General features: G+C 36.5%; 1 protein-coding gene across 1 annotated transcript; it reads right to left on the bottom strand.

Annotated features, from left to right (window-relative positions):
- Positions 1-7,062: 7,062 nt before the first annotated feature.
- Positions 7,063-14,727, bottom strand: LOC127161358 (gastrula zinc finger protein XlCGF57.1). The gene is made up of 2 exons (XM_051104069.1): positions 14,414-14,727; positions 7,063-8,573 (listed from the first exon to the last, which is right to left on the bottom strand). The coding sequence occupies exon 2, from the start codon at positions 8,391-8,393 to the stop codon at positions 7,200-7,202; it is 1,194 nt and encodes a 397-aa protein (XP_050960026.1). The 5' UTR covers positions 8,394-8,573; positions 14,414-14,727; the 3' UTR covers positions 7,063-7,199.
- Between the last annotated feature and the right edge of the window lie 1,479 nt (positions 14,728-16,206).

Here is a 16,206-nt window from a genome sequence, read left to right as displayed (position 1 = left end):
CACAGCACGTGAGTGTAATAACGCGATATCTCGCGTTATCTCGTAGGTGATCTCGTAGGTGTCTGTTCTACTTCGAGAGGTCAGAACTGTCCGTCTTGACTGCACTTATTTCACTCCTCCCCTCACTGCAGCCGCCTACATTTCAGGTAAGGCGAGGCGCATCTCAAACGAGCCTAATGTTTGGATGTGGGCGTCGGGCCTGGTTGGATGTCCACCGCAGGCTGCAGCGACGCTCCTCTAAAGGTTAGAGAGTCTGACTTGTGACAATTTGGAGTCGGCGTCACAGTGACATCACTTGCAGCTGCGCACACATAGCGGTTGCAGAAAAACACTGGTAACAAGTGAAGGTAAATGGATAAAATCCATGAAATAAGAGAGAAACATGTTTTGTGCCTTTTGATGTCAAAATTGGAATGCAAATAAGTTTTATAGAATACTGTCAGCAAAGAGGCCATTTGAAGCCAAACGCATATGTTTAAACATAAAATTCACATATGCTGTTCATAGGGGATTTATTGTATTAGCCGTACAGTTACAGCATGAAATTTTATTTAAACCTAATACTATTAACATTTTTACATAACATTTATTTCTTTTATCTCACAATTCTCACTTTTTTTCTCACAAATTTAAGTTTATATTTCCTAATTCGGACTTTATAACTCGATTTAACTCAAAAGTAGTGAGATTGTCAATTCTGAGGGGGGAAAAAAGCCAGAAATGTGGGATATAAATTATGAGCCGAGGGGAAAATAGAGAATGAGTCCAAAATGGGCCGAGTCCGACTCAAGTCAGAGTCCCAAAGGGTCGAGTCTGAGTCCAAGTCCAAGGAAACACTACTTTTTGTTAGTATCTTAACATTGTTTTAACCCAGGGGTGCCAAAACTTGGTTCTGGAGGGCCGGTGTCCTACAGAGTTTAGCTCCAGCCCCAGTTAGACACAACTGAACCAGCTAATCAAGCTCTTACTAGACCAGGGGTGTCAAACTCTGGTCCTGGAGGGCCGCAGCCCTGCAGAGTTTAGATGCAACCCTAATTAAACACATCTGATCCAATTAATCAAGTCCTTCAGGCTTAATTGAAAACTGCATAGTATGTGTGTTGAAGCAAGGTTGGAACAAAACTCTGCAGGGCTGCGACCGTCCAGGAACTGAGTTTGACACCCCTGTACTAGACATACTAGAAACCCCCCTGACATATTTCAGAGTGAAACAGGTTTTAGAATGTGAAAAATCATAGGGCGGGACTTGGCTTTATTCACTGATATAGTAAATGTATAAATTCAAGGGTGGGGGTAAAGGAGTAGGTATCTTGGTGATTGGGACCTTAAGAGCAGAAAATGCACCTCTTTTATTTCTGATTGTGGCTGTGTGTGTTTTGGGTTTTTTATGTCTTTTTTTTCTTGGATGAAAATGAGGTTGTGAGGGATAAACCTAGTCTTTACAGTGGTACACACTCTGTATAAAGCCCTACAGATACTTTCCATAAGTCACAGCAAACTCACACCTGTTTTATTTTTGAATGCATTTATAGTTACATTCATTACAATAAATTACATTATATAAGGAATAATTGATGATGTGCCATTGAATTATTAGAAAATCATGCACACCCAAGATGGTTTAGACCAATAAAATCTATTGCTGCAAATATGTTAGAAAAATTATTTTTCTTTGAAGCTAGAAACTGACACCATGTTTAAAAAATAATAATAATTTTAATACAGCAAAAACGAATGAACTAATTAAGTAAAACATTCTCAAGCTTACTGAAGGCAAGTAAGCACTCCAAGTAGGCATATTACTTAATAAATAAACATATTAATCAAAAATACAAATTAAATAATATTTTTTTTACAAAAAAAAAAAAAAATCTTTTTAAAAATAGAATTTTTAGATTTTTTTTTTTTTAGTTAGGTCTATCTAAAGGCTATTACAGAAATAGACTACTACAGACATTTCTTTAAGTAATAAGTGTTAAAATAAAACATTGCAAAATCTTCACTGTATACATTAAATATGATTTTACTAAAGTTAATAAGTGATATAGTCAAGAACAGTGAGTGATTCTCTTTTTCGTTTGCTGTTTGATTAATATTTATGAGGCGGTTGGGGGCTGCAGGTTTAGGCTGCTGTCGCTTTAAGATCTGACGCACAGCTCAAATATTTTGAGGCATCAGTATTTCTCCCAAATGTTCAGATTTACTAAAGACAAAACCTGTTTTAAAAAATGCCAACACACTTCACAGCTAGCGTTAGTGAAGTGGTTAGGGGAATCTTTCTGCTCCGCCCAGTCCGCCCACAGAAAAACGTCACAATGTTTTTAACAGAAAAAAGTGGGCAGATCACATCTGAATATTACTCTTATTCCAAAATGCTAGGACACAATGTATTCAGTAGCTCAAGAGGCGTTGGTGTCACATTACTCGTTTGTGGCTGTGCTCGGTCTCAGTACACAAGCAGCACTTTGTTCGCATGTTGTGCTTGACAGGCGCGCACACTAAAACATTAGGGGAGAAAACCCTTGAGCTCTCGTCATTTATTTTGGCCAAGGATTCGCTTAAGGTATGAAATATGTTTCACATGTGCGTGTTTTTTTTTTTTGTTCGCGTGTATGATTTTTTAATGGTTTGTAATTATGTTTGAATCAATCTCTGTACACGTCAGCAAGCCAGCAGATCCTCGTAATTCCTGTGTTTCTAGACTAAATGTGGAGAAGTGTTCACTTTATTTTAAATAGCCTGCACACTGTAAATAGTTTGTTAAAAAGCAATACTGGATTAGTGCAAATCATTGATTGTGCATGCATCACATTGCAAATAGGTATTTAAAACACTGTTGACCGCTTAACTGTGAAAATCAAGCATTCGCAGAACATTAAACAGTGTTTACGCGAAAGCTACTCTGCAGACATGGGTTGTGAAACCTGCTCAGACAGTTTACGAAACGCATGCGCTCTAAAGTTGTTTATAACTGAAATGTTGCATGTGGGTAGCAGCTGCTATTACAAGAAACAGTCAATGCAGCGTCAGCACGCACAAATTCGTTGTATTTATGTTTGTATTCATTGGAGATCCATTCCCACTTATTTAAGTAATGTAAGGAAAATATGTTACCCTTACCTCTATTGATTGGTAATTTGCTAAATAAGCTATAGTCTTTGTGTTTTCTATATATTTATATCCGTGCTTTATTTTGAATTTGTAGAACCACAGGTCTATGAATATTTAATAAAGAGAACAAATTGTGTTCTAATTTAGAGTGAGATGGATCACTGTTCTGCCTGGGCAACCTGCAGCCTTCAGCTGATTCAGACAGCATTCAAATAAAGATCCACAGGACTTTTCATCTGTTAACAAGCATATGTAAAACACAGATTCTTAGACTCAGATTAATGGATAAATTTCCTTATTACATATATTTTAAATAAGAAAGTTTAAAGAGCATGAGACTGAAGTTTGTGAGGGTGAACCACAGATTGGTGAAAAGCAGGTTTATATGATTGATTGTCTAGATCTGCTGGATCCAGATTTGAATAATGAAAGATGATGATGAAAGAGTAGCTGGTCTCTCCATGTTCAGCAGGTCTCAGTGCAGTTCTCCTCACCATTTCTGAAACCTGTGCAAAATGAGGAAGAGATCCTAGTTTACATTAAGTGTTTGTTTTTTCCTGAAGTTCACAAATGCATCATGATCCTGTTCACATGTGGAGATGAACTGGAGGATCTGGATCAGACTATTCATAAATATCTACAAAACCATGCTGATCTCCAGCGACTGGTGACTGAATGTGGAGGAAAGTTTCACAGTTTCGATAACAAGAGTAAATCAGACAATCAAATGAGGAGGAGACACAGCATGTTCAGCACTGTCAGTTGTTATGTTGTTGTGACATTACCTTAAAACCAGCGTCACTATTTTACATTGACCAAAGCTGTTTCTTGTGACTTTTATCTATTATTATTTTCTGACAGAAAAGGTACATTTCTTTAATTAATTTATCTCATTATAATGGTTGAATAATAGCATCAAACATCCTAGCTCATCTTTTGTCTTGGGTGCAAAAAGCTTGGATTGTGAAGTTGTAGATATTAAACAAAATTCAATCGTGTGCTTTGTGTTGGCAGTTCTTTATGATTAGTCATTAAGTTAAACATGGAAAACCAAACTAATATTTAATGCAATAATATAACATTAGTGAAACTACAAAACTAGCACAGAGATGTGTTTAATTATAATGTAGGGTTACTATGACTGTTTTTATCTAAAGATGTTTCTGCTCCGGTTCTCTGATGCACAGTGATGGAGGTGAATCAAGAGAGAGACTGGATCCAAACACAACATCAACTAATTAATTAAAAAAAATAAAAAAAATCCCAGAAAATGGAACAAAAACAGAAAGCAAAACACTTGGGACATCATCCAAGAAATTCACAAAGAATCGAGAAACAGAGGGTATATACAGGGGATAACCACACAACTGAAAAAACAATTTCACCATAAAAGTCCCTGTAACAATCACGGGGAATCCAACAATCCATTACAGACACACTGAAACATGTCAGTGTAGAGTTCCTCGCTTTATTTCCTTGAGTCCTTGCTGGTATAGCGATATACTCCTGCACACTAGAGACTGGAGAATGAATAAATGAACAATGAGCGATCTGATAGACATCATGATCTGAGGAGTGATTTGATCTTTTTGTTTCAGCTGAAGATCCAGATGAGGCTGATGTCGTTTCTGAGAGGAAAGACCAGATTAGACTGGTTCTGCTGGGAGAAACCAGAACAAAAAAAAAAGTGCCTCTGGAACCAGAAACCTGTTTGAATCTTCAGCTGGTTCAAACTCTGAAATGAAACAGAGCAGCTCAGAAAGCAGTGTCAGGATGGGTAAAGAGATATCAGTGATCCACATGCCTGGATTCCTTGATAACCTGCATGAAACACATTCAAGAGAACTTGGATGAGAAAGCAGAGCAGTACAATCAGAAGCACAAATGGGCGAATTTAGCAGATGTGTCTCGACACAAAGTTCTGAAGATGATCGTTGCTTCTGTTCTTAGTTTTCAGTCATGTGACTGAAACAGAGACCTGAAGAACAAAACATCCATAGAGCTGCAGCACAGGCCTGTCAGTTTACCATCTGCTTCATGCGTATGTAGATCGGCTGTAAAAAAAAAAAACAGAAATATACAAACTTGTAATCCTAATAAAGCAACCTGCTACAGGAATCACTAAAACAGCTAAAAATAGCTTTAGCTTATTAACATCATTGAATTATGTATTTTATTGCATTTTTAAAAAAAAGCTAAGCTGATATATTTTATTTAGATAATCCATTTACTTACAGTTACACAGATGATTTTTTTTTTAAAAGTCATTAATTGACATGATTTATATCAATTTCACATGTAACCTTATTTCATACAGTTAATAAATCTTTTCTATTTTGGAATATGTGTAGTTTCATATTTGTACTGAAGTAAATCATTGAAGCCTGATATTCAACTACTTCTGCTGGGCACAATTTACATTAAATAGAAAATACACAAACAATACTTTTATACACAAGCTGCATGCATTTTGGAAATGTATGCTGACATGTTTGGTCACATTATGTTTTGACTTTTTAGCCATTAGTTCTCTTTTCATGCTTCTGCTTCACAAATAGGTCAAAAGACCATAATAATCACAGTCACGTATGTGGACTCTACTATTGTCTTAAATTTAGAATTGTTTTTAAAACTCTATGATTATTGATATAGTATATCAATGCTGTACCCCCTAAAGGTACTTTCTTTCACTTTTTTTCCTTAAAATACAGCCAGATTTGTAAAAACATGTAAATGTAATATAAATAATGTAAATTCTTCAGAATATATAGTTGGAAACAAAGAATAAACAGAAATAAATGTACAGATTTGTGACCAACAAATACCCTCAGTCTGTTGACACCAAAGAAATATGTTTTAAGTGGTGTGGTGGCTTCTGTCGCTTCTGTGAGAAATCACTCTCAAAGTCTTGAGGTTTCAGAAGATAGACATTTTTTATTTTATTGTTTTTTACCAGTGACAGTGAAGATGAGAGACTTTCCATAGAATCTGTCGAATATGTGTTTGCACACTCTTTTCCATAAACAATACATATCATTCAGGCCACTATGGCTAGTCTATATTTCCTCAAGTCAGTGTAATAATAACACAAAGAGGTTTCTGTTCATCACATGTCAGCTCAAGATCATCACATTTTCTCTTAATAGCAGCTCATCATATTTGAGCACAAACAGTTATATATGACCATAATAGTTAAATAACTCGATTACACAAATTCAACTCTCCTGATTAAGAATAACTTGATACACAAATGGCCATATTGACACTTGATTAATTCATATCTTGATCAATAAAAATCTTCTACAGTGGCAAGCCTATAAAACTGCTCCATTGAATAATGACTCCATTAAAAATATCAAATCTATAATTACAAATACAAACACTAATGACACTCATCAGACACTACAGCTAAAAAATGTATATTTGATACTGGATATTACTCTCTTAATAATGAAGACAGCAATCTCACTCAGTGTCAGTCAAGTGGTGAAATTTTTTAGGCATTTAAAAAGATCTACTGAGTTGTAATGAGTTAAAACAAAAAGCAAAGCTTAAAAACCAAACACAATAGGCAACTTTATAGCTTTCAGAAATAACATTATAAAAATGATTCTGCTGATTGCAGAATTCTGTAAAGCCGAAGTAGGAATAATCTGGAAGCATCTCTCTTGTCTCTGTATTCTTGATAAGCACCAAATACACAAACAGCTGTTTGTGGACATTAAAAAAATACAGTTTGTTTTCTTTGTTTTTCTTCTTAAAAAGCAGGAGTCAAAAACGAAGTTGCACAGCATTGCTGTATTTCAGCTTTTCCATGAGCGCCACCTACTGTCAGAGAGTGAATGTGCATTTACTGCTGTTTTTGCATTGGTCTGACCAGACAAATCTCATGTCCGAATTTTTGTTCTGAACAGTCGTGTTGGTGTACCAGATATCAATCAACCAACACCCTGTCGCTCTTCATGACTGTTAGGAAACTAATTGGTTTCTCCACTAAGTGGTTTCTCCACTGCATGAATTTTCATGTGTATCTTCAGGTGACTTTTATAAGCAAAACTGGTTTTGCACTGATCACACGTGTGCGGCTTCTATCTGCTGTGGATCTTCTCATGTGCTTTCAGAGTTTTTGACAGACTGAATCTCTTGTCACAGTGTGAACACTTGTAAGGTTTTTCTCCAGTGTGAATCCTCTGGTGCTGTTTTAAATGGGTCACTGAAATAAAAGTCTTGTCACACTCAAAGCACATATAATCTCTCACACCAGTATGAATTTTCTGATGTACTTTTAAACTTTGGGGCAGTGAAAAACTCTTTCCACATTCACATAAATGTGGCTTCTCCTTCGTATGAACTGTCAGGTGTTTCTTCAGGTTTGATGAAAAGACAAATGTTTTTTCACACTGATCACACATAAACGGCTTCTCTCCGGTGTGGATTCTCATGTGCTCTTTAAGCCTTTTTTTGATTGTGAATCTCTTTTCACACTGTTCACACATGAATGGCTTCTCTCCAGTGTGGATTCTCATGTGAATCCTAAGTCTATTTTTAAGTGAGAATCTCTTTTCACACTGATCACACACAAACGGCTTTTCTCCGGTGTGGATCCTCATGTGAATCTTAAGGTACGCTGAATCTGTGAAACTCTTTCCACATTGATCGCATGCGTAAGGCTTCTCTCCAGTGTGGATCCTCATGTGTCTATTAAAGTCTATTTTTTCTTTAAAGCTATTTCCGCACTGATCACATGTGAACGGCTTCTCTCCAGTGTGGATTTTCATGTGTCTTTCACGTTTTGAAGAGTTCACAAAACTCTTTCCACACTGATCACACATGAACGGCTTCACTCCAGTATGAACTGCCATGTGATGCTCAAGATGTTGTTTGTTTGAGAATCTCTTTTCACACTGATCACACATGAACGGCTTCTCTCCGGTGTGGATCCTCATGTGACTCTTAAGGTGTGATGAATCTGTGAAACTCTTCTCACATTTATCACATGGGTATGGTTTCTCTCCAGTGTGGATCATCATGTGCTGCTTGAGATGTGCTTTCTGTGTGAAACTCTTCCGGCACTTCTCACAGGTGAACGGTTTCTCTCCAGTGTGGATTCTCATGTGTGCTTTAAGATGTATTTTTTCTGTGAAGCTCTTCCCACATTGATCGCATGTGTGTGGCTTCTCTCCGGTGTGAATTCTCATGTGTTTTTTAAGGTTTGCTGATTGTGCGAAGCTCTTCCCGCATTGATCACACGTGAATGGTTTCTCTCCAGTGTGAACTCTCATGTGAAGCTCAAAATTATATTTCCTTGAGAAACACTTTCCACACTGAGTGCAGGTGAAAGATTTCTTGGCTCTTCCTTTCTTTAAAAATGTCTTTTTATTCTTTGAGTGACCTAAAAGTTTTTCTCCAGGTTTGTCATGATGCTCCTCCTCCACTTCACTACTTGTTCTCTTCCATCAGCTCTGAAATGAAAGGAAAAATAATAATAATAATTTTAGAACTTCAGTATAATTCAGAGAGAAATGTGAAGTGAAAAGACATAAAAAGAAGGCCTGATGTAATAGACAACTGCTATAAAGTACAACAAACATTTTGATGAAATAAGTATGTCCCACAAAGTTTCAGTTAATGAGGTATATTAATGTTTTTTTGTTTTATTATTAATCATTACTAAAATTTCTTTTTCTTGCAGGATCAATTTGAAAACTAAATGTTTCCAACACTTGGACCAAAGTGTGTCTGAATCATATCTAAGTAAGACAAAAAGGGAAATTAATCTATACAGGTGTCTAAATATATAATCTCATGGCTCTGAGTAAACAAACTGAAGCAATTAAGAAATCCAGATTTGCTTTTACCTAGTAACCGAAGGGTTTGATGAATTATACATAAGAACTACCAATCATATTGGATAAAAATAATGTAATGAATCATGTCACCAGGGGTTTCCTAGCTTTAATGGCAAGGAAAGCCCTTTTTTCAAGCATTATGTGTTGAAACATATGAGTTTTTTTTTTTTTTTTTTTTTTTTTTTTCCACGAGAGCTCCAGATCTGTGAGCAGAACAAATAAGAAAGGAAAAAGCCAGAAAACTGTGATAATCAAACTATAGCTTTACCTGCTAAAGAAACATGTGATGATCAATCATGAATAATAGCAGATATCGTTTAAATTTGTGGAAAAGAATGACTATTGGCTCCTTTATCAACTGGATGAAAAGGAATATGTGAAAGACTATGATTGCTTTATTAAATTACCATGAGGCAGTGGGGAACTGAAAAAAATTGAGGAAAACAATAAAACTAAAAGGGCCTATAAACCAGACCCTAATGTATAACCTAGACAAATTCTAAACAAATTTATGGCAAAAGATAGAATTAATATAGGGTTTGATTCAACATTTATCTGGATTACACTAAATAAAACTACAGAATGGATTAATTATATAATCAACAAAGATTTATCAATTATACAGATGATGATTTAACTGCATTAGGAGAACAGGCACATGAAACAGCTAGAATAACTTGGCAAAAACAAAGCTTGTAATTAGTTATAGATTGATGAAATATACATGAAGTTTCACTTAGATACCAAATAATGCTCTATTTGGGAAAACATTTAGTGAAGTTATGATTAAAGTAAAAAATTGAGAACTGAAATTAAAGCAAAAGGATTATCAAAATAGGATCAAATAGGATTAGTTTGCTTTGAAATTTGGACCATAAGAGCATAGTTTGTTAAACTGGAAATGGTCTTAGGAGTTAATAAGAGGTTTATTATTTTGTCATGAGGTAATTAGTTATTAATACAAAAGTGAACACAATGGAAATGGTAAAATATATAGATAATAATCAAACTATTACAAAGAGCAACCTAAGTGCATATTAACAAGAATAGATGAAAAAACTACATTTAATCCTTGTGTGACATTTTGGAAATTTTTGTATTTTTTTTTTTTTTTTTTTTTTTTTTTGCCTGTGTTATTGGCAGGTGCATGAATGTTGTCTCAGGTGTGTATTTTTACTGGAATTTTACGATTTCACCCCCCATTTTCTTTAAAAAAAATATATATATATATTTGGCACTAAATAGTTCCTCTCAGGACAAAAATGTCACCATTGAAACCCATTAAAATGGCTGTTTTTAATCGCAAGGCCATTTAACTGTAAAATGATGCAATTTTTGTTAATAGACTTTCATTCTGTTGGCAAGGCTTTACATTTTTTTCAGGTTTGGCCTATAAAGCAAATACTCACCTTATTGCTGTTTTCTGCATATTACAGAGCCAATTGGATAGATAGATAGAGTGTGGTTTGTATGTGTCATAAAAAAAAAATAATAATAAATGTGTGTGTGCTTGTAATATTTGAGAGAGAAAAACTACTGCAAATCACAAATACAACCACTGTGCACACCAGTTGAGTTTTGCTGGCATCTAATAGGAAAAATCTGGTACTGCGCCCAAACACAATCTTACTGAAAGCTAATTTTTTGAGATATCAACCTTAAATTTAATCCATCTGACTTCAGTATGTATCAGTCTTTACTTTCATCCTTCTCTGCTCAAGTCCATACTGCCAAATCCTCATACTTCCACACCAAGATCAACAATGCTCCAAACACACGTTACCTCTTCAAAACATTCAATTCGCTCCTCTGCCCTCCCGCACCACCTCCCACCACTTCTATAACAGCCGACGATTTCGCACATTCTTTACTAACAAAACGACAACTATTAGCAGCCAGTTCTCGTCTCCACACATACAGGAAACAATACAGACAACATCCACAGCTAACACCCCATTCTTCTCCTTCTGTCCCCTCTCTGAAGTATCCAAACTTCTCCTCTCCAGCCATCCTACAACATGCCCACTAGATCCTATCCCCTCTCACCTCCTCCAAGCAATCTCTCCTACACTCTTACCAGCACTTACACACATCATCAACACATCTCTCCTCACAGGCACTTTCCCCACTGCATTCAAGCAGGCTCGGGTAACCCCACTGCTCAAAAAACCTACATTAAACACTTCACTTATAGATAACTATAGACCGATCTCTCTCCTTCCATTCATAGCAAAAACACTTGAACGAGTCGTTTTTAACCAGGTATCACTATTTCTCGCACAGAACAGTTCATTGGATGCTAACCAGTCAGGGTTCAGGAGCGGCCACTCAACTGAAACTGCACTACTGTCAGTCACTGAAGCCTTGCGGATTGCAAAAGCTGATTCCAGATCATCAGTACTCATTTTGCTGGATCTTTCTGCTGCTTTTGACACAGTCAATCATCAGATCCTCCTGTCCACCCTCTCATCACTGGGTATCACAGGGATTCCACTTGGCTGGTTTGAATCCTATCTCACAGGAAGGTCTTTCAGAGTGGCCTGGGGAGGGGAGGTATCCAAAGCACATCATCTGGTCACTGGGGTTCCTCAGGGATCAGTTCTTGGACCCCTCCTCTTCTCCATTTACACTACATCACTGGGGCCCATCATACAGGCACATGGCTTCTCTTACCACTGCTATGCTGATGACACGCAGCTCTATCTTTCATTTCAACCAGATGATCCAACAGTAGCTGCACGGATCTCAGGCTGCTTGGCGGACATCTCGGAGTAGATGAAAGAACATCATCTACAGCTCAACTTGGCAAAGACTGAGCTCCTTATTTTCCCTGCCACTCCGACTCTACAGCATGATTTCACCATTAGTTTAGGTACTTTAACAATTACCCCATCAAGTTCTGCCAGAAATCTTGGTGTTATCCTTGATGACCAGCTGACTTTCAAAGACCACATTGCTAAAACTGCTCGATCTTGCAGGTTTGCCCTACACAACATTAGAAAGATCAGGCCCTTTCTAACAGAGCAGGCCACACAACTTCTTGTCCAGGCCCTGGTCATCTCCAGGCTGGACTACTGCAATGCTCTTCTAGCCGGTCTTCCCTCATGCACAATCAAACCTCTACAAATGATTCAGAATGCAGCAGCACGACTGGTCTTCAACGAGCCCAAAAGGGCCCATGTCACACCTCTCTTTATCACCCTGCACTGGCTCCCAATTGCAGCTCGCATCAAATTCAAGACACTGATGCTTGCATATAGAACAACCACAGGCTCGACACCTCCACTCACTGCTACCAATCTACACTCCCTCCAGAACTCTGAGATCCGCCAGTGAGCGACGCCTCATTGTACCATCACTAAGAGGCACAAAATCACTTTCCAGAACATTCTCTTACACCGTTCCTGGCTGGTGGAATGATCTTCCCACCGCTATCCGGAATGCCAACTCCCTAACAACTTTCAAACGACTGCTGAAAACCGATCTCTTTCGACACTACTTGACACAAAAAAAAAAAAAAAAAAAAAATCTACTCTTTTCCCTTTCTAGCTTGTACTTATTTGAACAATGCCTGTTATATGGTAATTTGAGCACTCCGTAGGTCGTTTTGCCTCTTTAGGACAAATCAATTGATGTATTCCCCACCTGTAAGTCGCTTTGGATAAAAGTGTCTGCTAAATGAATAAATGTAAATGTAAATGTAAATTTGGAACACAACTTTAGATTTATGGCTTTGATTGTCTAGCAAGTTCAACATGTTTCATAATATATATATATATATATATATATATATATAATATATAGTTTCATAAACTTAAACGTCTATAACTTTTTGTTTGTTTGTTTCACTTTTTAACTTTTTTTTTTTTTCATTGATGCACAGGGGTTAAATTTGCAAACATTGGATAACAATTCCAGTACACTTCTAGTAAGGCAATGAAGATGAGATAAACCATACATTGAGAAACCCTTTACAATACACAAAACATCTAAGTTGAAGACATCTTATACTTTTTTTTCAATTTTAATCTGTGTGATGTATTCTATATGTTGATATTCCCAATATTTTCAAAAAGTTAGGGAATTAGAATCTTTTACTTCCTTCCTTCTGCCTCTAGTACAACGAAGAACGGTGAGGGGAGAAGTTTGGTTCTGATTTCCCCTGGAATGTGGTTGAATAATTGCTGCGGCACCCGTAGAGCAGTTGGGGGTTCAGTGCCTTGCCTGCTATAATCATCTGACTGTGTGTAGTAACTTTGTGCAGTAAGCTAAGAACAGAGAGAACTATTTAAAGCTTGAAAAACACAGACATGGAAAGAACCAGTTCAAGAGCTAGAAATACATGACAGCTACTGATCAACCTTAAGGAATGCATATATGGTAAAAAAAAAATACAACAGTGCATATATGGAGTACTGCAAACAACTTTAGGATGTATATACATGAGATGAGACTCTGTAGTGGTGTTCATACATTACTCTGCCTTTTGTTAACTTGTTAATAAAGGTCTATCTGACTTCATAACCTTTGTACCATTATAGTTCTATTCTACATTTAACTGTGCAAGCATGTCCCTTGTTATTATTAGGGGCCCACTAGCGAGGCCAGGGTGAGGAAGAACATCTGTTTCAAGTTATAATGGTAACTCCAAGGACCCCCTAATAACTCAGGTTTCTTCAACTGGGAAAGAGGGAAACCACGACAGAATAAATATTTAAGAACAGTTCAAGTTCTGCTAATCCTAGAGTGATATACACTGTATTGGACATTTTATGTGAACATAATGGCATCTGTTTACTGATTAGATTCAATATAGTTTCTAGTGAGGGTGTTCTGTGGCAGGGGGGGGGGTAGGTTTGCTGAAGCTCACAGTTGGGGGTTGATTTCCTGTGTTGTCTTTAGATGTTTTGTTTAACTGGTCACTTCTAATGCTGAGTAAAGTAAATGCCTAAAAATACAATGAAACTCTGTCTTAGCTAAACTTTTGATGACTGTAGCATCAGACCTGTTGAAGATACTCAAGAGTCTCCTGGTCTTTGCTTCTGAGTTTCCAACTATTTCTACCACAATCTTCATATTATTTTTTAAACATTATAGGCACAAATCCCATGTTTCTAGTGAGAAATGTTAAATGAATTTGATCCATGAGTCAGTTATCTAACGTGATAGTAACATTTAAAAAAAAATATTCAGTATTTTTTTTTTTAAACTGTGACACCCAAAAAGTTACATCACCTGGGTCTTTCTGTAGCATGACAGGAGGAAAAGAAAAATAATCTCAATCTGTTGTCTCAGTTTTTGCACGAACAATGTTGATCTCATTCACCAACCCTGTTACCAGTTATCAGTAACTATAAATCTGGGTTTGTATGTATATAATTTAAATTTCATATAAAATTTAAAAACATAACATTTTTCAGAAATGCTTTTAAGAATAATTGTTAAAAACCAACTTGTTTCTTCTCGAGTATCCTTAGTGTGTTTCATCTCAGTCTTTGTAGATTTCAGCTCTTCCTGATGCTTTGAGGCTCATCTTCACTTGTAAACTGATGGGAATATTCCAGCATTTAATGCTGAACTGCAGTGGGAGGAGCTTCACTGATGATGTGATTGCAGTGGGAGGGGCTGATCTGCCAAAATAAAAAATGTATCAGTTACTGAGTTTGTTTTTATACTCATGGACAACAGAATATAAATCATTTAATGCCAAATCTTGCAAATATATCGTCTGATGATTCAGTCCCTCTAAATCCCTCCTTTCTGCGAACCCTCTCTGCTCTGATTAGACAGCAGATGTCAGAAACAAAATGAACCATGATTAAATTTCGGCTCCAGAAGCTTCCGAAATCTCAGCAATTGTACACACAGACAATAAAGATGGTATAATTTTTTGCCATCAGAGCGTGAGTCCAATGATGACACATTAACTAGTTATTCAAGCCAAAACTAATCATCTCAAGGATGACCTGAGCAATACATTTCCACATGAAGTTTTTACTCCTGCATTATGAGATTTTGCAAGTAAGAATAAAACAGCATGACCACAGAAATTTAGTAACACTCATCTTCATTAACAACTACAGGTAAATAATTACACTACAGCACATAATATCTAAATATAGTTTGATATTCTAATAACTATATTCATAGCACTAAAGTAATTAAATGACTAACATGTTATATTTTTACATGAACATGAACTATAAACAGTTTCTGTAAACAGAGTACCATGAAGTTAATTGTTTTCAGTGTTATAAATCTGTTTATATTTATGTTTAGATGTAAAATGTCACATTTTTTTTTAAAATCAGAACATGTATTTTAACCATGTAAAGTACAGTAAAGTTAGTTTTAGGTTCAATATTAATTGGATATCCTTTCCCCTGCCCTTGTTCTATAGCGTTTATAATCTTACAAAGATATCAAAATATCACAATTAGTTTTAACAATATGCAGTTATTATATATCAATATGAAACATTCGATAAAAACCACAAAGAATCATTTGAACTGTAACATGACACCCAAGAGACCATCTGTCAGTTCTAGCAATTACATTAAAGGTGTGTTCACACGTGTAGTTTGGTTAATTTGGCCCAGACTAAAAAGGAAAAAGTTACTGATCTGGTCCTGATCTGCTTAGTGTTCACACTGGCACGTTTGACAGCAGAACTAAAGATACAGAACCTAAAGGCATAATAATTTGTTCAGAACGTTTCACTGGGCTGTGTGATTTTTATTTTGAGACGGAACTCTCTGAACACTTGTGTGTAAGTATAATTTAATTTTCACCACCTGCAAACTCATTTGTTACTACACATTTGCCTTCTGCTTATTTTGTTTTGGACACACCAATGTTCCAATGCACCATGTTCCCTTCATGAAATTGTGTCTTATTTTGTCATTACTTCCTGTTTTTGTTTTTTTAAGATTTATTTTGTATGTGGTTATTTAGATAGGACAGTGTAGTTTTGACAGGAAGCAAACTGGGAGAGAAAGAAGGGGGTGGGACCGGGAATTTGAACTCAGTGGGATCGGGATTCGAACTCGGGTCGCCCGCAGTGCAATGTCGCTATATGTTGACTGGGTAACTGCGAGGCTATTGGTGCCAACAATGTGTGTTTATTTTATTCGAATCACACCAGAGTTTGTTTAAAAGTGGACTCAGAGCTATCTTTTTAGTGGTCTTGGTCCACTTGTTTGGTGCGCACCACGGTTCGAATGGCAGCTATCAGGCTTTTAACATA

The sequence above is a fragment of the Labeo rohita genome, chromosome 3 (genome assembly GCF_022985175.1).
Source record: "Labeo rohita strain BAU-BD-2019 chromosome 3, IGBB_LRoh.1.0, whole genome shotgun sequence".
Classification (NCBI taxonomy): Eukaryota; Metazoa; Chordata; class Actinopteri; order Cypriniformes; family Cyprinidae; genus Labeo; species Labeo rohita.
This window is presented reverse-complemented; position numbering and strand designations above follow the sequence as displayed.